The sequence below is a fragment of the Anomaloglossus baeobatrachus genome, chromosome 2 (assembly GCF_048569485.1).
Source record: "Anomaloglossus baeobatrachus isolate aAnoBae1 chromosome 2, aAnoBae1.hap1, whole genome shotgun sequence".
NCBI classification, from domain to species: Eukaryota; Metazoa; Chordata; class Amphibia; order Anura; family Aromobatidae; genus Anomaloglossus; species Anomaloglossus baeobatrachus.
In genome coordinates, this window is record NC_134354.1 from 288,529,200 (window position 1) to 288,556,092 (window position 26,893).

At 43.2% G+C, this 26,893-nt stretch overlaps 1 protein-coding gene across 3 annotated transcripts in view; it reads right to left on the minus strand.

Annotated features, from left to right (window-relative positions):
- The window catches only part of CUEDC1 (CUE domain containing 1), a 217,816-nt gene that overhangs the window by 82,354 nt on the left and 108,569 nt on the right, over positions 1–26,893 (minus strand). For 2 of the 3 annotated variants that reach the window (XM_075335836.1, XM_075335837.1), the window contains 2 exons: positions 15,490–15,616; positions 75–261 (listed from right to left, as the gene is read on the minus strand). In XM_075335836.1, coding sequence (XP_075191951.1) covers positions 75–261; positions 15,490–15,616 — 314 coding nt within the window. The remainder of the gene's footprint in view (positions 1–74; positions 262–15,489; positions 15,617–26,893) is intronic. The other variant, XM_075335838.1, reaches the window with a different exon arrangement.

Genomic DNA, 26,893 nt, shown 5'->3' on the forward strand with positions numbered 1-26,893 from the left:
CTTTTTTTTACGGATTTCTTCCCTGCAGAGTCGACTGTGCTTTGATGTTATAATTTAAAGATTTTTTTTTTTACCTCTTTCAAGTGCAAGGAGAAATTCCCTGTTTCTCTGAAGTTCTCTCATGAACTCTTCATTCTGTAAGAAAAGTGCAATCCTCTCATCTTGCAAGTACTGCTTCAGCTTCCGCTCCTGGTCCATGGAGCCATGCTCTTTTTTGGAGTCTTCTTGTTGTTTAGAAGAAGGTCCATGTTGGCAGCTCTGCTGGATAAAAAAAAAGTCCCTTTATTATTTGTAGATTTACAGAGAAACCAAATTAACCAAATTAAGAGACATGTCAGTAGAGTGTTAGAAAAAGGCTAAGCCTTGAAGTCAGCAATAAGATTCTGGAGGTCAGTCAGAATCAACTTTCTATGTGATATGCAAAACTTGATGTGTACATCCAGGTCACACAGAAGATCTAACAATTAGTGATTATGTGCAGAAGAAGGAGAGCAGGACTATGTGTCATCACAAACACCTCTTGCACTTATCATGTCACAGCACTGTTAGCTCTACTTTACTCCCTCCCCACCCACACTGACTGCTGTGTGAGGAAAGCTGCAAGAAGTGTTTGTAAAGACACACAGCCCTTCTCTCCTCTCACTACACAGTAATCCCTTGAAGTTAGATTGGTGAGGAGAGCATGGCTGTGTGTCATTACATGTCTTTCCATATAACATTAAGCTTCTCTAGGGGCATATTCCTTTTTTCCCACCTGCAGGATGCCACTGCTTATAACTGATCAATGTCATACAAGGGAAAAAATAAATGCCACCATTCAAGAATCTTTGATAACGACCACTTAGTGTTACTGAAAATTAGCATATAAAGTTTAAAAGATTTTTAAAGAAGAAGGTTTTAAAGATAAGAAATTAAAAAAATATTCAGATCTGTAGCCACTATTCTATTATATGTTCAGTTTAACATGGTCCACTTTTAAAGTTAAAATAAATAAATTGAAGCAATGGCATGCACACTGTGGGAGATTGAGGTGCTCGTAGTTAGGAAATAAATCCCCGGTATGGTCAGAAAAACACAACACATCCACTTTTAAAGTTTAGTCAGTTACCATAAAAATGTAATTCATTGGACAGCATTTCTATGAGGGTATCCACTTGAGCATTCTTTGCTACAGGCCTGTATCCGACTACTAAATCATTACTCATTTAGTGTTTTGTGTTTCCCTTTATATAAACAATGCAGTCTGGAGCTACAGTATTTTAGGACATATGACTATTTCAGTGCCTTTACTTACATATGGCACATTAAGTGGTGTAAACAGAGTCAGAAGTCTTAATCCAAGTAAAGATTGGTCTAGCGTCTACTTAAGACAGATCTACGGCAATTTCTATAATGCCCGTGGTAATCACATAAGCTATACATGATGAGGATGATGTAGCTCACTTTGGGGTTTTGCATGATCCTTTTAGCTGGATCAGACCTTTGTTACTATGAAAAGTAAGCAAATGAGCTTCAAATAGACAGTATGTAAACAGATAATGTCTTACATAACCTATATGGATCAGCAGTGAAGGAGAAACTTCATGGCATGACTTTTCACAATAGTAATTTAGGGCTACGATTAGCACCGTATTCCAAGGTATTGGCATATAGTAAGTTACATTGCCAAAAGAAGCAAAAAACAATGTGTAGAATGGTAGACCTTTTTTATAGTGTCTATCTGCATAAAATATCTTGGTAGATTATGCTTTTCTGCATGGAGAATAAACAATAGGGAAAAAAAAAGACTCATACCCTGTGTATGCCAAAAGGAAAAACCCTCTTCGATATGAATGCCCTATCGATAATGCCGCAATTGAAATACTGTATATACTTTGCTTAGCCAGGCGGCAACATCTTGCATTCTTAAGGTGTATTGTGCTATGGTAGGTTAAGGGAAAGTACTAAGCATGCCAGGATTGTACAAGCAAGAAGTTTCCTGCAGCATCATTTACATATTATTTCATTTATTTTAGTCCTTGGACTATCACAGACCTGCATTGTTAAAATAAAGTATTTATCGTAGTAAAGTGTTACCGCAGTAATTGGGGTGTCTGATAGATACCTTTCCATTACTAACACCAGGGCTTGATGCTGTAGCGCCCATGAAGCCATCAGGAGCTACAAGGTACTGTATCCTGTCAAAGATGTAGGGCCTACCCCCAGGAACCTGGAAGACCAGTGCCGGTAACACCAAAACACATAAATAATCCCTGTTTTTCCCTTCCCCAAGGACTGGTGACAGACTAGGGTTGGACCCAATGGATGGCCTAGGGGTGGAGCCGATCCAGTGCACTAGATGACAGCCAGGGAGGAGGAGGGGGTCAGACAGTTAGTAAGTGGAAGTGAAAGGAGACAGACATAACGGTACTGACGGGAGTGTGTAACAGTGACCTGTCAGGCGCAGGCGTGTAGTTGCCGAAGGAGTACGGTGGAGTACTCTTGGAACCATAGCACCGACGAGGTACAGAGACCTAGGTCAGGCAAACGCTCCAGGCAGACCTGATAAAATCTGCACAGTGAGGGGACCATCCAGGACCTCACTGACCGCAAAGTCCGGGGGCACCAGCAGTGTCAACACACACTTGACACTCGTCTCACTTTTTGGGATGAGTATTGGAGTGAAGATATATACGCTAGTGGGAGCAAGACCTTAATGTTAAAAACACCAGTTAGGCTATATGCGTATGCTGAGTATTTGGTTGCAGGAACTTCTGCACCAAATCTGCATCTCTTGGCAGAAAAAAAACGTGTTTTTGCTGAGTGTTTTGGCTGTTGTGAATGTCAGTTATGCTTTTGCAGCTGTGTGGCTCCCTCTTGTGGCCAGAAATGGTTTGGACAGAGACCAGGTGTGCTGGAGCAATGGGCGTTTCCATTGCTAACTCTCTGCCTATTTAAACCTTGGTCTGCAGGCAGTCTGAGACGGTTCTCATTTGTTCTTTAGTTACCAGCATTCTCATCTTGCTCCAGACCACATCTTCCCCAGATAAGTGCTTGGTTCTTTCTTAAGATGTTTTGTTCTTCTGTTCTTATCTGGGTTTGTCATTTGCTGTGGTTATTGTCAGTTTATTTGCATGCAGGAATCTTCCCTCTCTGTTGCTTAGCTGGAAAGCTCCCTGCAGCTATGTTTGGAGCTTTGCTCCTATAAGTCCATGTATTTGTTGCTTCTTGAATTTGTAATTGTTCCTGTTTTCTGTTCATTGGTTTGACAAGAGCACCTGATATAGGACGGAGTTCAGATCGTACGATCTGAGGACTTTTTGTACTATCAGGTATTTGGATTTTTGTAGGGTTTTTCTCTGGCCACCATCAGCCCCTTTCCTATCCTTTCCTATTTAGTCAATGGGGCCTCACCTTTGCTAATCCTATCATCCATCTGTGTATTGTGTTTTCCTATATCACCGTAGTCTTTTAATGTGGGGGGGCTTGCTATACCTTTTGCGGTCTACTTCTGAGGCAGAGAGTTATTCATCTTTCCTTCCGTTAGGTTAGCTAGTTCTCCGGCTGGGTTCGCGGTGCATAGGATGTTAGTTCACCCCTCAGCTACTTCTAGTGTTGATGGTTAGTAAGGGGATGGCGGCCAGATTAGTTGCCAATGCTCTTGTCACCTTTTTTGCCAATGATCTATTGTGATCTTCCATGGTTCCAGATCATAACATTTGGCCATGATTTTAGTGTTTTTTGATGCATTTTTCCATATGTTTTCTAATGATTCTGGGGTGGAAAAACGCTGTCAAAAGGCTGAAAGAATTGAGATGCTTCCGATTTATTTCTGCATCAAATCTGCAAGGGAAAAAACCATGTGCACAAAAAATTAGGAATGTCATTAACTTGGCTGCACTTTTGTGATAAAACCGCACTAAAAAATACATTTATAAAAACGCAATAAAAACGCATTGTATGCAGGGCTCGCTAGCACTTGCATATAAATAATCAGTCTGATTTTCATCCAGAGAAATGAGATGAATTGAAATCTGTTTGGTATTCCATATGTCATGCAAGTGCGTAATTATTTTTTTGCCTAGCATCCGTATGCCATCCATATCACATGAATTTTTTTCTCAGTAACTATTATTCTACAATCGTTTACAGCGTTTTATGCTACAGAAAGGTAATGTATCCGTAAAACACAAACGGCTTAGAAATGGTCTGTGGGATGTCCAGTTTTTCCTCACACCCATAGACTTACATTGGCGAATTTTGTCCGATATACACGGTCATACACCGCATGCTGCGATTTTATGCTCCGGTCATTCACAGCTGAGGAAAAACTTGTAGATCAGCACTGACTCATTAAATAACATGGGTCCGAGAGATATGCGATTTTTTTTTTTTTGTCACATTGCTCTAATCCGTTTTATATGCAAGTGGGAGCGAACTCTAAGGTCAGGGTCACACCAGTGTATAGCATCGGATGTGATACGATCGACACTCGGCTCAAACTCTGCTACGAGCGTGATCCGAGTGTCATATTACTGTGATCTGATTCTCTCATATGCAAGAGTCAGATCACAGGTGTGGAAAAGAGGGAGAGATTAATCTCTACATCTGCTCCACTGCCTATCTGTGCATATATTACACTGTACTCAGATGACATCCAAGTGCAGTCAGATGGTTAACATGCACACACCCAGAGACTTGTATGGGTAGGTGTGATCTGAGCCACACTGCCAAACACAGCACGCTGCAATTCTTTGTGTCATGCTGGTTCGGTATGAGAAAAAAAAAATTGAAGATTTGTTCTGTTTTATTGACTAACATTGGTCAAAGTGCAATGCGAATTTTTCTCGATTTCACAAATTTTGTATCATTCTCTGCAAATGAAGGCTGAATTATTCAGTCTTCATCTGCCTCTAACAGCCGTGGGTGGAGCGGCACTTCGCCCATGTCTGTTAAATTGTTAAATGCCTCTGTCAATCTCTAACAGTGGCATTTATCGCGTTCCGCTCTGAGGGGGATGTGCTCTTCTGACCACCTCATCAGAGTGACTGCAGAATGCTGACGTCTTGTCTGATGACACCCTGTGTTTGTCATCACAGCACTCCTATGAAATCCAGCCCGTGGCTGCCATTCATAGGAAACGGTGATTCCTTCTACTTGTATATACAGCAATGCTGTGGTATTGTTCTATATAGAATAAGTGATCAGACTATTGCAGGTACAAGTCCCCTAAGACAGCTATTAAAAACAGAAAAATAGTAGAAAAAAATAAAAAAAAAATGTAAAAAAAAACCCCAACACAACAAAACATCGGAAATTTGGTGAAAATTGTGCAATTTTCAAAGTTTTAATTTTTATGCCATTAAACAACAGAGTTATGTCACACAAAATAGTTTACACAAAACATTTCCCACTTGTCTACTTTACTTTAACATCATTTTGAAAATATACATTTTTTTTGTTAGGAAGTTAGAAGAGTTAAATCTTTAACAGCAATTTATCATTTTTCCAACAAAAAAACAATTTTTTTTTTTTTTACGGACCACATCCCATTTGAAGTGACTTTGAGGGGCCTATGTGACAGAAATACCCAAAAGTGACATCATTGTTAAAAACTGCACTAAAAGAACACTGAATAAATTCATTAACTAAACCTTTGCGGATGTTAAAAATAAAAATGTTACTTTTTCCCACAAAAATATTGCTTTAACCCCAAATTTTGCATTTTCACATGGGATAACTGGTGAACATGGACCCCAAAATGTGTTGTGAAATTTCTCCTGAGTACCCATATGTACTGGAAAACTATAATATAGGAGTATTATTTGAATTTTGGAGCAGTACATTTTCTGGATTAGATAACGGACACTAAGTTGCATTTACAGAGCCCCTGATGTGCCTAAATAGTGAACCCCCCCACAAGTGACCCCATTTTTAAAACTACACACCTCAAGGAATTTTAGAGTTGTGGTGAACACCTTGAACCCACAGTTGTTTCATAGAATTTTATAACAATGAACCATAAAAATGAAACACTAACATTTTGCACCAAAATGTTGCTTCACAAGTGGATTAAACAATCTGTTGTGCAATTTCTCCTGAATACACCAATACCCCATATGTGATGGAAAACTTCTGTTTGGGCGCACGGCAGGGCTCGAAAGGGAAGGAGCGTCATTTCGGCTGGAATAGACTGCGGAAACCATACCATGTTTGAAGAGCTCCTGACATGGCAAAAGAGCAGAAACCCCCAATAAGTGAACCAATTCCGAAAACTAAACCTTTCAAGCAATTAATCTAGGGGTGTAGTGAGCATTTTTAACTCTTAGGTGGTTGAAAGAAATGTATAACACTGACCTGTGAAAATAAAAATTTCCACTAAAATGTTGCTTTGGCCTCAAGGTTTAAATTTTTACATAGCGTAATACAATTACTCCTGAGTTCACCAATAACCCATTTGTAGTCGAAAACTACTCTTGAAGCACAGTGCAAATCTCAGTAGGGAAGGAGCACCATATTGGAGTTTAGATTTAGTTAAAATGGTTTGCGGTTGCCATGTCCCATTGGCAGGGCACCTGACATGCCAGAAAAGCAGACCCCCCCCCCCCCAAAAAAAAAATAACACCATTTTACAAAGTACACCCATTAATTAATTGATCTACAGGTGCAGTTAACATATTGACACCAGAGGTGTGACACCGAATTTTATAACATTGGGGGGTTGAATAAAGAAAAATTTACATTTTTTTCACTAAAATATTATTGTAGCCCATAGTTTTATATTTTATAGGGGCTAATAAAAAAAAAAGGATAATACAGTTTATGTAATTTTGCAGTACGGCAACACCCTCCATGTAATTGGAAACTACTTTTGAGGTACAGTTCAAAACTGAGAGGGGAAGGAGCACCATATTGGACTTCATGATTTGTACATGCCATGTCACATTGGCAGAGCCCATGAGGTGCCGTAACAACTGAAATCCCCCACAAGTGACCCCATTTTACAAACTGTACCCCTCAATGAATTCATCTAGGGACCCAATTAGCATAAAGACAGCACAGGTGTGTCAGAAAATTGTATATCATTCTCAGGTAATAATAACTAATAATTGCATTTTTATCATTATAATACTGTTTTAGCCCGAGAATTTTTATTTTTTACAATGGGACATGGCTAAAAAAAAGGCTCCATAGTTTGTTACACATTTTCTGCTGAATGTGGCAATACCCCATATAAAGCGGTACAGTGCAGTTTAGCAACATGTCAGGGCTCGAGAGGGAAGGATCGCTATTTGACTTTTGCATTGCAGATTTTTCAAGAATGGTTTGAGGACTCCATTTGCAAAGCCCCTAATGTGCCTAAACAAAAGACCCACCGCCCCCCTCAAGTGACCTCATTAGAATTTTCACCCCTCGGGAAATTCATCTATGGGTGTTGTGATTTTTTTTACACTAGGGGCATTTTCCAGAAACAAACATGCAATGGAAGTTGCAGAGTAAAAATTGTAAATCTGCCATTGTAGTGCCCAGCTCATGCTTCTGGAACCACGTACCCGTAAAATAAGTGGGCTTCTTCACTACATTATTGTCAAACATAGAATCATAGAATGGTAGAGTTGGAAGGGACCTCATAGGCCATCTGGTCCAACCCTCTGCGAGTGCAGGTTTTCCTAAATCTTTCCAGCTATATGTTTATCCAGCTTCCGTGGATGCTTACTGTGGTTTAGGTACATTATGGGGCTCATAAGGGATGTGGTTTTTGGATTCAGGAACACAGATTTCGCTAGATTTCTTTTCCGGAAGCCATGTCACCATTCCAGGGCCTTTCTGCTCCAGTAAACTGGAAGCCCCCCATATGTCGGTTAACAGCTGATGGACTCGAGTGGAGACTTGGTTTTGTGGATTGAGTTGAAGCTTTGATTAGTGGCATTTTGTCATAGAGAACATTTTGGATCAGTTCACATATATCCAATGCTCTATACTAAGCACTTATTAAGTTACAGTATTTTTTGGACTATAAGACGCACCAGACCATAAGATGCACCTAGATTTTAGAGGAGGAAAATGGGAAAAAAAATTGAAACAAAAAATGTGGTCATGACACACTATTATGGGGGTAATGTCCCCCAATTCTGTACTAATGTCCCCCATCCTGGGCCTATCCTGGTATACATGTCCCCCCATCCTGGCATTTATATGTCTTTCATCCTAGTATATGTGTCCATCATCCTGGGTCCCTTGTCTGTCCTCCATGCTTGTCCCTTTCTGATATACATGTTCCCCATCCTTGTACATATGTCCCTCATACTGGTATATACAGTATGTCTCCCATCCTGGTATATACTTTCTGTCTCCCATTGCTGGCCCATCCTCGTATATATGCCTCCCGTTACGCTGCACACATAAAAAAATAATGATTATACTCCGCTCCCCTGGTACGCGCCCTCTCCTAATGCCGGCAAGTGACTTTGGTGTGTAAGTGACTGGCAGCGCATGGCTTCACTGCTATGCACTCACAGTCACAGGTGCGCCGAAGGCAGGAGCAGGGTCGCCACTGGAGGAAGCCAGCACTGGCAGGAGCAATGAATATCATTCATTATCCATTAAAGGGAAATGAATATCCACTGTTGCCCTATTCCATAATCCCACCCACGTCTCGGTGCCGGTATCAGTGATAGTAAATGACTGTGAAGATTTTTACTATCACTAACATAGGCGCCGAGAGGTGGAGGAAATTATTGGCATGGGGGGTAGTGAATATTTAGTTCACTTTAATCGGGAAATGAATATTCACCGCTCCTGCCGCTTTCCTGCAGTGGCAACCTTGCTCCCGCCTCCTGTTACCCTTCTCCACCATCGCCGTCCCCCAGAGCGAGCCAGGTACATTCAGACTATCAAAGGAAGTAGAGATAAAGGTTTTCAGCTCACCCATATGATGTCTTCCAGGCTGTGGTGAATGCTCACAGTCCCCCGGACAGGCTGGTCCGTGATCCAGGATAGGTAGCAAAAGAGGGGTATGTGGGACTCAGCACCAATGCAAATAAGAAATTTTTTTTATACTTTATTAGATAAATTTAAAAAGAGGTCACAGGTCATCCAAAACCGCCATGCGGCTTGCTACATTCAGACTGTGCCTTATTGTCCAAAAAATATCTGATCTGTAAACAGCATAACAAGAAAAAAATTAAACCACCGAATTGCAGTTTTTTGGCCACAGCAACAACCGAAATAAATGTAATAATGTGATCAAAACATTGTATGTACCCCAAAATAATATCAGTAAAAATACTGGATTTTGACAGAAAAAACAAGCCCTTAAACAGCACCATATCCCACAAATTTAAAACATAGTGTGACGCCCTGGCAAAACCAGGTAGTCACAGTTAGGTCCCTGCATAACACCTTCCCTCATTAGGAAACATACAGCCAACCAGAAAACCCTAGTCACCCCCCCTTAGGGAAAGATAGACACACCAGTGGGCGTGACCAGGCGGTTGGGACACGCCCACCCAGGGGTCTAGAGAGCCTGGGGCGGGAAAAACAGCAGTTCAGTTTAGAAAGTGTTGAAGTTCAGTTTGGAGAGGAGTGTGAGCTGGAGCTAAGGGTAGCTCCAGCAGAGAGTTCAAGTTGAACAGTACCAGGGTAGGAGCCCTGGTGCCACTGGCTAGGAGGCAGACGGTGGTCTCCGTCAGCAGGAGACAGGAAGACAGCTCGGTGGAACCGAGGTGGACTGGGACAGGGTTGTAGCCCGTCGGTACAGACACGGGGAACCGACCCGGAAACCGTAGAACAAAGGGGGGTACTCGGACCCTGAAACCAGAAACAAACGGACTGGTTAATTAACCGATTGAGGCCAGGACTAGAGGTCCTGTCCCACCCAAAGTCCCTCATAGAAGACAACAGCCCACCGATTAGGGATAAGAGGTCACCGCCAGGGCCCATAGATCCCAAGAGCCAGCGTCTGCGGGCACGGCTCCTTAGGCCACATCCAGCCGGGAGCGGACTCCTGTGTTTCACGCCAGGAAAGTCCACCTTACACAAAGAGGTGCAGGAAAAGAGATAGAGACCACCAGCCGGGTGGGGGACCCTGAATGCAACCGGCCGCGGCACCGGCCACCACTACCTTGGTTTACCAGAGACTTGTGTGTTTTACTAACAGTGAGTACACCAGCACCCCTTGCAGTCGCTATCCCCTGCACCGAGCCACTGGGTCCCGGGGCCACCATCCCTGCCCAAGGAGGGGTTAACAACTTGCTGTACAACATCTTCCCCGGGTGCCCCATAATTGCAGCGGTGATGTCCCACCTCACCACACACCGTGGGTGGCGTCACGAACATATTACGGCCCAGCCCGTACATCTACGTCCCCCCATTTATTCGGCGTGTCCGCGAGACCCCCGGGTCCGAAGATCCTCGAGCCACCTCCCCTGAAGGCCAGGACCTGAGCAGCGCCGGCTACTGGCACGGGGCCGGCACAATTACAGCTTTCGAGAAGTCGTGACATAATTAATTTTTTTTTTTCAAAATTACTGACATTTTTTTCACCATTTAGCCGAAAAATAAAAACTGTACGTTTGTTATCAATGTAATCAAAAATACCTGGAGTATCATAATGAGAGGTCAGTTTTATGGTAAAATGAAAACTGTAAATAAAAAAAAATCCAAAAAACAATTGCAGAATATCACTTTTTTTTGCTATTTCGCCTCACATGGAATTTTTTTTTCTGCTTACCATTACATAATATGATAAAACAAGCTCTCACATGGCTATAGCAACAGAAAAATATGTTATGGCTCTTGGAACAATGGGAGGAAAAATGAAAACACGAGAAAACGGTCCTTCAGGAAATACAGTGCCTACAAGTAGTATTCAACCCCCTGCAGATTTAGCAGGTTTACACATTCGGAATTAACTTGGCATTGTGACATTTGGACTGTAGATCAGCCTGGAAGTGTGAAATGCACTGCAGCAAAAAAGAATGTTATTTTTCTTTTTATTTTTTTTTTTTAAATTGTGAAAAGTTTATTCAGAGGGTCATTTATTATTCAACCCCTCAAACCACAAGAATTCTGTTTGGTTCCCCTAAAGTATTAAGAAGTATTTCAGGCACAAAGAACAATGAGCTTCACATGTTTGGATTAATTATCTCTTTTTCCAGCCTTTTCTGACTAATTAAGACCCTCCCCAAACTTGTGAACAGCACTCATACTTCGTCAACATGGGAAAGACAAAGGAGCATTCCAAGGCCATCAGAGACAAAATCGTGGAGGGTCACAAGGCTGGCAAGGGGTACAAAACCCTTTCCAAGCAGTTGGGCCTACCTGTCTCCACTGTTGGGAGCATCATCCGGAAGTGGAAGGCTTATGGAACTACTGTTAGCCTTCCACGGCCTGGACAGCCTTTGAAAGTTTCCACCCGTGCCGAGGCCAGGCTTGTCCGAAGAGTCAAGGCTAACCCAAGGACAACAAGGAAGGAGCTCCGGGAAGATCTCATGGCAGTGGGGACATTGGTTTCAGTCAATACCATAAGTAACGTACTACACCGCAATTATCTCCGTTCCAGACGAGCCCGTGAGGTACCTTTACTTTCAAAGCGTCATGTCAAGGCTCGTCTACAGTTTGCTCATGATCACTTGGAGGACTCTGAGACAGACTGGTTCAAGGTTCTCTGGTCTGATGAGACCAAGATCGAGATCTTTGGTGCCAACCACACACGTGACGTTTGGAGACTGGATGGCACTGCATACGACCCCAAGAATACCATCCCTACAGTCAAGCATGGTGGTGGCAGCATCATGCTGTGGGGCTGTTTCTCAGCCAAGGGGCCTGGCCATCTGGTCCGCATCCATGGGAAGATGGATAGCACGGCCTACCTGGAGATTTTGGCCAAGAACCTCCGCTCCTCCATCAAGGATCTTAAGATGGGTCGTCATTTCATCTTCCAACAAGACAACCACCCAAAGCACGCAGCCAAGAAAACCAAGGCCTGGTTCAAGAGGGAAAAAATCAAGGTGTTGCAGTGGCCTAGTCAGTCTTCTGACCTTAACCCAATTGAAAACTTGTGGAAGGAGCTCAAGATTAAAGTCCACATGAGACACCCAAAGAACCTAGATAACTTGGAGAAGATCTGCATGGAGGAGTGGGCAAAGATAACTCCAGAGACCTGTGCCGGCCTAATCAGGTCTTATAAAAGACGATAATTAGCTGTAATTGCAAACAAGGGTTATTCCACAAAATATTAAACCTAGGGGTTGAATAATAATTGACCCACACTTTTATGTTGAAAATTTATTAAAATTTAACTGAGCAACATAACTTGTTGGTTTGTAAGATTTATGCATCTGTTAATAAATCCTGCTCTTGTTTGAAGTTTGCAGGCTCTAACTTATTTGCATCTTATCAAACCTGCTAAATCTGCAGGGGGTTGAATACTACTTGTAGGCACTGTAAATGCTCCCAAGTGCTGAGAAATTGCACAAAAAGTTACAACATTTGCCCTCCCAAACCTCAAATAAAAAAACAGGGAAAGAAAAAATATCTGGCCCAGCTTTAAACATACACTTCAACCTTATTTATCAAATGAAAAGGTAAAAAAAAAATACAAATAAATGTCCGAAAAGTACAGCTACTCATAACAGGTGTAATAGTAGTTAAAGTGAACCTGTCACTAGGTTTTTGCCACCTATTCTGAGAGCAGCATGATGTAGGGGCAGAAATCCTGATTCCAACGATGTGTCACTTATTGGGCTGCTTAGTGTAGTTTTGATAAAATCACTGTTTAATCAGCAATAGATTATCATTAGAGGACTACTTAGTGTACTGCCAGGCAGTCCAGCATATTCATGAGCTCTATGTAAGGCCTCTTTCACACGTCAGTGATTCTGGTACGTTTGTGCTTTTTTTTATACGTACCAGAATCACTGACATACGCAGACCCATTATAATGAATGGGTCTGCTCACACGTCAGTGATTTTTCACTGCACGTGTCTCCGTGCGGCGTACCCGCGTGTCCGTGATTGCCGCTCGGAGACATGTCCATTTTTTTCTGGCATCACTGATGTTCCACGGACCACGCAGTGGTGTGGTCCGTGAAACACATGAAAGAAAAAAACGTGATTTTAAAATAACAAACATGTTAACTCACCCGGCATCCAGCGATGTCCTCTGCAGCCCGTTCTCCCTGCTGCTTCTAAGCCGGCTGATTACTGTCGCGCATATTAATGATGCACGACACAGCCGACCCGGAAGCAGCTGCTGCGGGGGTCAGCGCCGGCCGGATGCTGCACCGCGGGAGCGATCAACACCATGGAGAGCGGGAGCGCGCACAGGTGAGTTGATTACTAAGTGCAATCACGGGCCACGGAGAACGGAACCCGGATTGCACTTAGACAACCCACGTGTGCCGTGATTCACGGCACACGCAGGGACATGTGCGTGTTTTACACGCCAGTGAAAAACGTCAGTGTTTTTCACTGACGTGTGAAACGGGCCTAAGTGTTAGATCTGCAGCAAAGAAAAGTGATTTTATCAAAATGACAGCAAACAGTTCAGTAAGTGACATGTCAATGGAATCAGTGTCTCTGTCACTACATTATGATGCTCTCACATGGGATAGGAAATGCTTGGTGACAGATTCACTTTAAAAGTAGAAAGGACAATTTAAATGCACCACATTTTTGAAGGTTGTGTGTCTTTTAGATGTAATTTTCTCCAACTGCTTTATTCAATTTCATGGATTCAATGTTATGTTTTACCTAGCATTCCAGGATACATTTTTAAACAGGTTTTAGCATGAAAATATGAACACTGCAACTTCCTCTATTTGACATTTGCACTCAGAAAGGTTAGTATGCAAGACGTGAATATTGCTTTAAGGTCACATTCACAATTCTGTATTTAGGGGTACATGGAGGCTACCATATTGTATGTATTAAATCTATCATGTCTGTGGGCCATCATTCTGTACGCAAGAGTGGCTGTGATGGCCATCAAACTGTATGTACAGGGCTGTGGAGCCATCAGTCTATAAGGGGCTGTGGGGGCATCATTCTGTATGTAGGGAATATGCAGGCCATCATACTGTATGTGTTGAGCAGTTTTAGGGTATAATACTGTATATAGGGGCTGTGAGCGCATCGTACTGTAGGACCATTGTACTGTATATAAAGGGGCTATGATGCCATCATACTGTACATAAATGGGCTATGAGGCCATCATTCTAGGTATAGAGAAGCTCTGGGGGCATTATACTGTACATAGAGGGCTATGTGGCCATCATATGGTACATAGGGGCTGGAAGGCCATTATTCTGTATGAAGGATAGCTGTGGGCCATTATTCTGTATGTAGAGTAGCTGTAGGGCCATCATATTTTATGTAGAAAAACTTCTGGGGTTATCATACTGTATATAGCGGGCTATGTGACCATAATACTGTGTTAGGCTATGTGCCCACACTGCGGATTTTGCGCGGATTTTGCGCGGATTTTGCCGCGGATTTGCCGCGGATTTCCCGAAAATCTGCAGCAGCAGCACTTCCAAGCCATTTCAATGGCATTTTGGAAATGCTGTGCCCATGCTGCGGATTTTTCCGCTGCGGATTTGCCGCGGATTTTGATCCGGAAAAATCTGCAGCATGTCAATTGTTTGGTGCAGATTTGGTCCGGATTTTTGGTTTTGAATGGGGGAAAAAAAAAATGAAATCCGCATCAAAATCCGCGGCAAATCCGCGGTAAATCCGCGGTAAATATGCGGCAAATCCGCGGGTGCGGATTTGCCGCGAAAGTCGCGGATTTTCAGGCAAAAAAATCCGCAGGGACATTCTAGCGTGGGCACATAGCCTTATAGAGGAGCTGTGGGTCCATTATACTGTACATAGGAGGCTGTGGGGCCATCATACTCTAGAGAGAGAACCCATGGTGCCATCATACTGTATATAAAAGGGGCTGTAGGGTTACAGTATACTAGGCATCGCAATGCAACACCACTTATGAGCAACACAGCTATACAGTGCGAACTTTAGCCACGAAACCTGTCAGCAGTGTAACCTCAGCCTAAATTTAACAATGTGATCCATACCCTAGCGGGATTTTTTCGAAGTATCCCCAGCCTCCATTTTAGTTTAAGACCCCTGTTTTAGACCTTACTCATGCCACTCTGAAGCATGCCAAGATCACTGGATCTAGCCAGCTGCAGACCCCTGCTCGTCTCCCTTCCTGTACAAGTTAAGCTGCCTCTGCAAGCAGCCTGGAGGAGTACTCAGTTGAGACCAGTGGTGCAACCACGCAGGTGGTCTGGATTGTCAATCTTCAGGAGTGCAGTGCCCCTGGCAAACAGGAAGTCCAGAGGCAAAGGAGTAGTGTGTTCCTGAAGAAACAACATGTAAATGTGATTGAGACACAATATTACGCACAACCTTTGAACAGGCATGACACAACACTGTTTTTGGAAGAAAGCGTCCATGATTTTTAATTCTGGAAAATCCTTCAACATCATTATTTACTTGTCTTACCTGTACACTGTCCATTTGCTGGGGTAATATGCGAAGAAAATCATCGGGCAAGCTTCCTAAAAGAGGGGGGTTCCAGTTCCTGCATGGTTTTGGTACCTGAGAGCCACTGGCTGGCAACACGTCAGTCCTAATTTAAAATGAGAAATTATTTTCTAAAAAGAATTAAAATTCACAGTTTACAATCAATCACTTAGGTTTTGTAGTTAACAAATCTTGAAATCATGCGTTAGAAAATTTAAGGACATATAGATAGTAATATCAAGTTTAATAAAATTCACATACTTTGACCCCCCAGTTTGTTAGTGTTGATACAGCAAGCATTATATTTTGTTGGTCAAATCAATTGCTTATGAATTAACTTTGGCTTTGAGACTTCTAATGATGGAAGTCTCTGTCAAGTGCCAAAGGAGGCCACAGAAAGAAAACCTTGGCTTCATGTACAGTAAAGATCTCCAGCTAAAATTCATCCAACATTAAAATATTATATATCTAACTGTAGTGCCTTTGTAGCTTCCCTCAATATTGGGTTAATTAAAAACCATAGACAACAAGAAACATAGTATATGGCCAAAATCAATCAATTTATTAACAGACTTTATTAAACATAAACATATAACATACAAAATGCCAACAGGTATTGGGAGGACAGCGAATATTGCACACTATAAAAGTAGATCAAAATGATATCCAAGGATTAATAAATATAAAGTGAGACAGTGCTTGTAAACATCCAAGGAAAATTCATTATATACTCAGCCTGAATTGCAGCCTATGGGATTATAAAGTGCAAAAGTGCACGTTCTAGCAATGAACAACCAGCAGGGGGAGCCCAAACATTTGATTTATATAGAGATCCAGAGTAAGTGGATAATATAATTATGCAGAGCAAATTTAAAAAGAATTCGGGCTACTGCAGTGTGCAAACATGCTAAGAAAGATAATAGCCGGCGGCAAAAGCAGGGCACAACAGGCAAAGAAGATAAGAGATCTACAATTAAATGAGTGAATAGGCTTACAAGTAGCGCATATTACCTCTGTCCACACACCCACGCCTCCAACGCACGTTTCGTGACAACTTCTTCAGGGAGAAGTTGTCACGAAACGTGCGTTGGAGGCGTGGGTGTGTGGACAGAGGTAATATGCGCTACTTGTAAGCCTATTCACTCATTTAATTGTAGATCTCTTATCTTCTTTGCCTGTTGTGCCCTGCTTTTGCCGCCGGCTATTATCTTTCTTAGCATGTTTGCACACTGCAGTAGCCCGAATTCTTTTTAAATTTGCTCTGCATAATTATATTATCCACTTACTCTGGATCTCTATATAAATCAATTGTTTGGGCTCCCCCTGCTGGTTGTTGATTGCTAGAACGTGCACTTTTGCACTTTATAATCCCATAGGCTGCAATTCAGGCTGAGTATATAATGAATTTTCCTTGGATGTTTACAAGCACTGTCTCACTTTATATTTATTAATCCTTGGATATCATTTTGATCTACTTTTATAGTGTGCAATATTCTCTGTCCTCCCAATACCTGTTGGCATTTTGTATGTTATATGTTTATGTTTAATAAAATCTGTTAATAAATTGATTGATTTTGGCCATATACTATGTTTCTTGTTGTCTATATTATACTAGTTTTTGGCAGTTATGTATATAAAAAGGTATAGTGTGGTTATTAATTAAAAACCATGTTCTTCTACTTCAGAGTGGAGTTGTTCAATTGTTTGCTTGGAGTACTATAGAATAACTGAGATCATAAGGCCACCCTACAGATGAGCTGCAGATATTTTCTGCAGAAAAACTGGAATGGTCATTAGAGGACTGCATGTTAAAATGGGATGTGGCTGGAGTCGGTTTACCCGCAATTTCACATGTGGGCAGCTGATGAAAAACCTGATGTGGTTGGTGTTGTGGAGGATGGGGGGAGAGACTGAAGTGAGCCACACTCAGGCTCACTTGACATCACTCAGGTGAGTCCTCCACTTGTGGCTCACTTCAGTCACTCTAGTGATTTGCTGTCACAGGTGGAGGACTCCAGCTGTGGCCGCGGGTAACCTGAGTGACGTCACTGCTGATAGCACGACTCACTTCAGTTGCTGTGTGAAGCTCACAGCGGACAGTCTTGTTCTATGGCGCTCGCTGTGAGTGTCACATGTAGCAGTGCTGGAAGCGTCGTGGGACCTCGTGTGGATTACGTCGGACCTGGAGGGATGTTTGGGGTGTTAATAAAGAGGTGAAAGAGAGTGGCTTTTTTGTCTTTTATTTCAAATAAAGGATTTTTGGGTGTTTGTGTTTATTTACTTCCACTTACAGCTTAGTGATGAGGGGGTGTCTCACAGACGCCTGCCATGACTAATCTAGGGTTTAGTGGCTGCTGTGGGCTGCCATTAATTCCTTATTACCCTGATTGTCACCGCACCAGGGCAATCAGGATGAGCTGGGTAAAGTCCTGGGACTGTTGCATCTAATGGATGCGGCAATTCCGGGCAGCTGCTGGCTGATATTTTTAGGCTGGGGGGCTCCCAATAATGTGGATCTCCCCAACCTGAGAATACCAGCCCTCAGCTGTGAGGCTTTATCTTAGCCGGTATCAAAATTAGAGGGGACAGAACGTGTTGTTTTTTGTTTTTTTTTTTAATTATTTATTTTACTGTACAATATAGACCCACCCACTGGCAGCTGTGATTGGTTGCAGTAAGACAGCTGTCACTCAGCATGGGAGCATGTCTGACGGCAACCAATCACAGACGGGGAAGCAGTGAATATGTATGAGCCTAATGAGCGGATCTAGTGAATATGTAATGAGGCTTATGAGCAGGTCAGGAAGAAGAATGAGAGGCTGCGGGAGCAGTGTGACAGCTGTGATGGTGATCGTTGAGTGTGAAGCAGAGACAGACAGAGAGACACTCAGGAATGGTTGAAATAACGCTGTGAAACCGGACTTAAACCATCACAGTGTGTGATACACCTGCAAGTTAGCAGCGTTATTTCATGGCAACATTGAAGTCAATGGGTGTATAATGCTGCTAAACCAGACTCATAATTGACATGCTGCAGATTTTTTCTACATCAAAAACCAGACCGAAACCGGACGGAAATAAACCACAGTGTGTGCACAGCAAATCAAAAAAACCCATAGACTTTTCTGGCTTCATGAGAGACATGCAGATTTTGATGCAGATTAAGAAAAAAAAAGAAAAAACGCATGAAAAACCGCAGCGTGTGCACAGGGCCTTACAGATCTCATCTTCTAACATGTCTATAGTACATATCAGATAATCACTTGATCTATTTATCTGATAGGTAGGTATAACCTATGATGTACAGCTATCTGCAGAATGTAGATGAAGAAAGGTGGCTATGACGGTAGTTTATATGCCTCTAGAGTGGTCATTTGGTGATTACCAAATTATAACGTGAACTCTACCTTCACTACAGTACCTGTAGGCACATAGCACAATCAGTAACCCATACCGCTGCCCTTCAGAGAATTCTAGAATGTTTGGTAGTTCATATTTCTTAACAACCACTTGATATCCTCTCTAGGTGACCTTGAGGAGGTTATACAGGGTACAGTTATTCAGGTGGGTCCATACTGCAGCTCTACAAAACACAATCTTGGCTATAGTGCATTCCATCTATGATCTACTGGTAGCATGAGAAGAAAGCACATCCTGTGGGCCCCGTTGCAGAATGAAAGCTTTGCCGTAGACGAAGAAATGAGAAAAATTCAGCTTGTATTGGTTAGTAAAAAAAAAGCATGAGATAAATAATATATAAAGCAAATACAGACTTCCAGCATTATGTAAGGATGACTGCTTCTGTATATTTCCTGCATTATCCATATGGAAAGTAGGACTAGTGCACAATTTTTTCTTTACGTTAAAGTCATTTTAGTTTTTTTATATTTTGTCTACTTCCTGAAGTCGCCAGTGAAACCACTCAACACAGCAGCTGAGAGATAACGTCTATTAAAAACTGTCTAAAACCTGACATCAGCAGTGACATAATTTCTCAAAAGTACCTTTCTTTAAGGCTGGAGTCACACTAGCGTGTGACTCAATTAGGGATGGAATCACCCGTACGGGCCATCGGCTCTCCTCACAGAAGCTGCATAGAAATACATGTAGCTGCACACTCCTGTCAGAAGAGCTGGCGGCTTCTCTAGGACAAGGCGATGCTCGCGGGAGTCATACATGAGTGTGACTGTGACTCCAGCCTTAAAGGCACTTTACACGCTACAATAAATCTTACGATGTGTCGGCAGGGTCACGTCGTAAGTGACGCACATCCGGCATCGTAAGTATGATTGTAGCGTGTAAAACCTCCGCGCAATTGCGATTGAACGAAAATCCGTTCATCACATGCACGTCGTTCATTTCTCATAAAATGAACGTGCAGTTGTGCAATGTTCGCGAGGCAGCACACAGTGTGTGACACCCCGGGAACATTGAACGACAGCTTACCTCCGTCCGCGGCTCCCGCCGACATGGCGGAAGGAAGGAGGTGGGCAGGACGTAAACATCCCGCCCACCTTCTTCCTTCCACCCCTCCGCTTCTATTGGCCGGATGCCACGTGACGTCGCTGTGACGCCGAACGTCCCTCCCACTCCAGGAAATGGACGTTCGCCGCCCACATCGAGGTCGTATGGATGGGTAAGTACGTGTGACGGGGGTTAATCGTTTGTGCGGCACATTCAACAAATTGAACGTGCCGCACATACGATGGGGGCGGTTACGATCGCATACGATATCGTATGCGAAATCGTAACATGTAAAGCAGGCTTTACTCTGACGACAGCTTTACACCCCGTTAGCATTCTCTTAAGTAGCCTCATCAAGTCGTCATTTTGAATAGTTTCTATTGAAGAGGTATGCTTCATCAGGAGTTCATTTGTGGAATCACTAGCCTTCAGAAGGTCTTTGAGACTATGAGGTGTGTTTTGTAGAGGCACTGTTGATACACAGTTTTATATAGTGCTCATTTCTATTCCACAACTGTTCTAACCCAGATTATAACTAGAATTACTAAAGTAAATACAGAGAAAATGAAGTCCATTGTTACTTTAAAAGGATTGTCCGGTCTAAAGGGTGCTTTACACGCTGCGACATCGCTAACGATTTATCGTCGGGGTCACGTCGTTAGTGACGCACATCCGGCGGCTTTAGCGACATTGTAGCATGTGACACCAAGGAGTGACGATCAACGATCGCAAAAACGTCAAAAATCGTTGATCGTTGACACGTCGCTCCTTTTCATAATATCATTGGTGGTGCATGCCACTGGTTGTTCGTCGTTCCTGCAGCATCACACATCGCTATGTGTGACACCGCAGGAACGACGAACATCTCCTTACCTGCGTCCACCGGCAATGAGGAAGAAAGGAGGTGGGCGGCATGTTCCGGCCGCTCATCTCCACCCCTCCTCTGCTATTGGGCGGCCGCTTAGTGACGCTGCTGTGATGCCGAACGAAACTCCCCCTTAAAGGAGAGATTGTTCGGTGTCTCCAGCGACGTCGCTAAGCAGGTATGTGCGTGTTACGCTGCCGTAGCGATATTGTTCGCTACGGCAGCGATCACCCCCATGACGAAACAGTGACGTGGGCGGGTGCTATCGCGCACGCTATCGCAAGCGATATTGCAGCGTGTAAAGCACCCTTAAATCAAATCTACAAGTCTAAAGTCACTATGTGACTGCAGACTTACACCTTCAGAAAACACAAATTAACAGCACCTCAGAGAGCAGTTTTCATAAATAATACATACACCACATATCAAGTAGCACACACATCTTAACATCAACTGTAAGGAGGAGACTGAAAAAAAAGGGTTTATAGTTGAATTGCTACAAAGAAGCCAGTAGTGAGGAGAACTAACAAGAAGAGGCTTGTTTTGGCAAACAACACTAGAAAATATTTCAGTGGAAATCAGCACTGTATTCTGAGGAGTTAATTTTTTAGATTTTTGGTATCAACCGCTATGTCTGTGTGAAGTGCCACCATGAAGCATGCAGTAGGTTGACGGGATGATGGTGAGTGAATGCTTTGTTGGTGATTTATTTCAAATTCAAGGCACACTTACCAAGCTTCTGTAGAAGTATTTTGGCAAAGTATAATCTGGCTTTTCTAATGTTAAGGCTGATTAATGGTTTGCACTTTATGGTAGACTTAGATACTGAAACACCTACTTTCTGGAGCGTGCTCTCTGAGGGATTTCTTTTTTTCAGCCTAATGATGGTCTACTTCTCTTCCATTGAGAGCTCCTTTGATTGCAAGTTGTGGGTTCACAACAACAGCTTCCAAGTGCAAATGTCATACCTGGAATCAGCTCAAGACCTTTTACCTGCTATTTTCATGTCACTACTGCTAAATTTACTATGACTGTTTCCGTATCATCACCCTATTACTATTGTTTTTTACTGCCATTACTGCTAGTATTCCTATGTTTCTGATGCGAATATTTTTTCTAGTTTCTAGATGCTAGTATTTTTCATTTTATAAGACACACCAGATAAGACACACCCTAAATTTAGAGATAAAAAATTGTAAAAAAAAAAAATGGGCTCTGTCTTTACTCCGGTGGGGGGGCAGTGGTGGTGGAGTTGAGTCATAGGAGGTAGGGGTGGTGCTGGTGGGGTCTGTGCTGGCAGCGGTGGGTCTGTGCCTGGCAGTGCTGGGTCTGTGTTGGCAGCGGTAGGTCTGTGTTGGCAGCGGAAGCTGCGCTGGCAGTGGAAGCTGTGCTGGCTGTATGGAGCAGGCCGGTGTGGCGGGTGTCCCAGATGCTCTGTCGGCGGTCCAGGCTTCAAAGAAATGGCACCCATAGTGACGCATGTGCAGATGGAGCTCTAAGCCAAGAGCTCCATCTGCGCACGTGCTGACTCCGAGCGCCATCATTTGAAGCTAGAGCATCTGGGACACCCTCCACACAGCCACTGCAGCTTCCACTGCCAGCATAGCCAGCTGGCTTCCCGTACAGAAAGGCAGCCAGCTGGCTGCTCGTACGCAGAAGCAGTCAGCCGGCCACCCGTACAAAAAGGCAGTCAGCTGGCCACCCGTACAGAGAGGCAGCCAGCCGGCCGCCCGCACAAAGAGGCATCCGGCCACATGCACAGAGAGGCAGTTGGCTGCCCATACAAACAGCCAACCGTATCAATTCTCCACCTCTCGGTAAGGTATATTCAGATTTTAAGACGCACCCCTCATTTTGCTCCCAAATTTTTGGGAGGAAAAGTGCGTCTTATAATCCAAAAAATACGGTATATTTATTGGCATACAAGTTTAGAACACAAAAAACTTGATTAAATTGTAAATATGCAATACACCATGCAGTAAGTGGGAAAAAAGTTTTCAACAAAACTTTACTGAATAACATTTCTGAAGTCAATTAATTTGTTCAGAGAAATAGTATCGCCTCCATCAGATCCTTCTTTATAGATGACCTCAAATCTGACAATTATTTTAAAGGTAGAGAAGAACCTCTCTACACTAACTTGGGTTGGTGGCAAAGCGTTGACCACGAGAGCAACAATCTCTAACATAAGGGTATAAAGGAATTGCCTCATGCAGTCAGTTTTGATGAATGGTTGAACTCTTCTACCTCGTTGAGAGCAAATGAAAAATTTTGCTGAAATATGGTCAATCTGTGTGCTATGGGAGTGGATTCTTTTTCACTGTGGCTATGCTCTGCTGCTCCATGTAATCCAAATACTTTCCAAAATTAAATTCCTCTTCTCGTAAGGCTGAAGATAGGGATCAGCAGCACTGGATGACCCAAATCTTCATCTGTTGAAGCTCAAGATATAGAGCAGCAGCACTGGTTGACCTAATTCCTCATCTGATGAGGCTGAAGACATGGAGCAGTAGCACTGGATGATCCAACTCCTCATCTGGTGAGGCTAAAGATATGGACCAGCAGCACTGGATGACCCAATTCCTCACCTCATCTGATGAAGCTGAAAACATGGAGAAGTAGCACTAGATGACCGAACTCCTCATCTGTTGAGGCTCAAGATATGGAGCAGTAGCGCTGGATGTCCCAACTCCTCATCTGATGAGCATAAAGATATGGCAGCAGTAGCACTGGATGACCCAACTCCTCATCTGATGAAACTGAAGATATGGAGCAGCAGCACTGGATAACCCAAATCCTCAACTGATGAGGCTGAAGATATGGAGCAGCAGCACTGGATGACCCAAATCCTCATCTGATGAGGATGACGTTATAGCTGCAGTTGCCGTGGAAGACACAATTCCTTTTGCTTTTGGCCATCCTGTAGCCACTCATTCTAACCGCTACCTCTGTCAGATCTTCTTTTCCTCTAGTAAGCTGTTGATCATTCAGCAATATATGATAACTTGGGTCAACATAAACAGCTGCCAGAAGAATTTAATTTTTTTTTTTAAATCGCAGCGACTCTCTCCATTTCATTGATTTAAACCTCCTCTTTGGGACAGGAAAAACAACAAGTTCTTCCACTCCTTTATGGAAATGTCGGGAGTTAAATCCTCAGCTTGTTATTTTTTTGTCAGTCACTCTAAAAAGGTAATGAATAGAGATGAGCAGACTCACAGAGAACCGTGACCGGCAGGTCCGTGTTATCTTTTTTTTTTTTTAAATCCGGTTCCAATCCGAAATCTGGTCCTCAAATAAGTCTATGGGGATCAGAAACCGAAAATTAAAAATGTTGGTAGAAGGGATAGGAAGGGTTGGGAATCTGGTCCCCACATAAGTCTATGGGGATCAGAAACTGAAGATTAAAAATGTTGGTAGAAGGGATAGGAAGGGTTGGGAATCTGGCCCCCATATTAGTCTATGGGGATCAGACACCGGAGATTAAAAATGTTGGTAGAAGGCATAGGAAGATAGGAGCATGCGCCAAGGATCTGTCATGACGGCAATTGCTTCCAGGTTGCGGATTTACTTCCGGAGCAGCTAATTAACATTCATTGAATATGCACTGCTTTCCCCGCCCACTGGCGCCTGTGTTTGGTTGCAGTCAGCTGCACCCACACACTGAGTGGCAGCGTGTCTGAGTGTCAGCTGATGGCTCCCTTTCACATCTATATCGTAGGCTGGGGTCACACTGGTGCATGTCATCTGATGCGAGAGCATTGGATGCAATATGCTAATGACCCTCGTCTCAGGCTCCGGTGCAAACGTGGTCAGATTGTCATGTGACTGTGACCCGATCCTGCAATCGGATCACAGCTGCAGAGGAGAGGGAGGGATTAATCCCCCCATCTCCTCCATTGTCAGCCTGTGCATATATAGCACTGCACTTGAATGTCCTCCGAGTGCAATCCGATGTCTCTCGCACCCATAGACTTGTATAGGTGCGAGTAATAGGAGACTCGCAGACAATTGCAGCATGCTGCGATATTTTTCTTCAGTCCGAATTGGGCTGAGGAAAAACTCACAAATGTGACCTGCAGCATTGTCTTACATGGGGCCGAGTGCAATGTGAGATTTTCTCGCTGCACTCGTGCGAGTCAGACGTCAGTGTGACTCTACCCGTACAGTAAAAATAAACAAATAAATTAAATAAATAAATAAAACCAATGGCGTAGGGTCCCCCCATATTATGAATGATACCCAGCACAGATGAAGCATAAGGCTACAGGCAGCATCCCCAGCCCTGTACTTATTTTGGCTGTGTATCAAAATAAGAGGGACCATATGCATTTTGTTTTTGTTTTTAAATTATTTAAATAAATAATTTAAAAAACTGGCGTGCAGTCCCCCCCCCCAATTTTAATACTCAGCAAAGATAAAGTACAACAGCTGGGGGCTGGTATTCTCAGACTAGGGAGGGCCATTGTTATAGGCCGTCCCCACAGCCTAAAAATAGCAACCTGCAGCTGCCCAGGATGTCACATGCATTAGTTGTACAAGCCCAGCGATTTACCCGGTTCCTCCCATTGCCATGGTGTGGTGGCAATAAGGGTAATAAGGGATTAATAACAGCCCACAGCTACTACTAAGCCCTAGACGTCTATGAGACGTCTCATCTCATCAACTGTAATTATCTCATCATTAACTGTAAGTGAAAGTAAATAAACATCGAAAAAATACTTTATTTGGAAGAAAATACAAAAAGCACCCTCTTTCCCCACTTTATTAACCCCAAAAACACCTCTGCAGGTCTGACGTAATCCACACGAAGTTCGACAACGATTCCAGCTCTGCTACATCTTAGTCACAGCGCGAGCGGCCATAGAGCATGACTGCCCAATGTAAGTGCAGACAGAGAATGAATGAGCTGCAGTGAGCAATGACTGGTTGCAGGCAGATGCTGTCACACAGGCTGGGGCACGTCTGAATGCAACCAATCGCAGACACCAGGCTGGCCACTGGGCGGGGAAAGCAGTGCATATGGATGAGCAATGATGAATGGCCCAGGGAGGCCGCAGGAGCAATGTACAATCGCGACGGAGCCTTGGTAAGTATGAAGCGCTCACTTCATTCATATTTTCTTTATTTTTCCTTTATTTTTTTTTAAATTTCTTTAGTGCCGAATCAAACACCCGGAATCCCAGGCCTAGGCCTGGCACCTTTGAAACCATGCAGACATGGACTTTAACAGTCCAGGTCCACCCATCACTAGTAATGAATCAATTCCTTCAATTCAGCCACCACGATGTCACCGACAAGGTATGTGCATGTGAAGCTGTCGTAGCGATAATGTTCACCAGGTATCGCATGTGCGACGGGGGCGGGTACTATCGCACTCGACATTGCTAGCCAATGCTAGCGATGTCGCAATGTGTAAAGTACCCCTAACTCGAGGGGAAACGGTGTGGTATAGAAAGGGGGAAGTCAGGAAGCAATGTACCATAATATAGACAGTGTGGGGGTCATTTTTTGTGCAGGGATTAAAGTGAGGAACAGTTATTTAGTTTGGGGGCTTATTTAGGGAACAGCATGGGTAATTATTTTTATAATGATATGTTATTTTTAGGGACCAGCATGGGTAATTATTTTTATAATGATATGTTATTTTTAAGGGCACTGTGTCGTGGTGTGCTGCAGAAGAGTGGAGAAGATGGAGGTCTGCAGAGATGAGCTGTGGATGTGAAGTCACCATAGCACCAGGAGCTGTGAGGTACCGAGGTCTGAACCTGGAAAAAATGCAGGTGATAGCTAAACACATTCGCTAAAGCAGGTTTTAAGCGATCAATGATCTATATCCAGCAGATGGTCAGTGGTTTAATAGCTGCTCAGCCTGTGACCGCACTTTCATGTGCACAGGACGATCTTTAACATGATCGTCCTGTGCACATAGAATAGCATTGTTCTTGGCAGCGTGTGTTTACAGGACAATGTGTAGCCAAGAAAGATATTTAAAGGCGTCTGTCACCCCCAAATGCCAATTAAACTATACAAACATTATTTTAGGGAACGTAG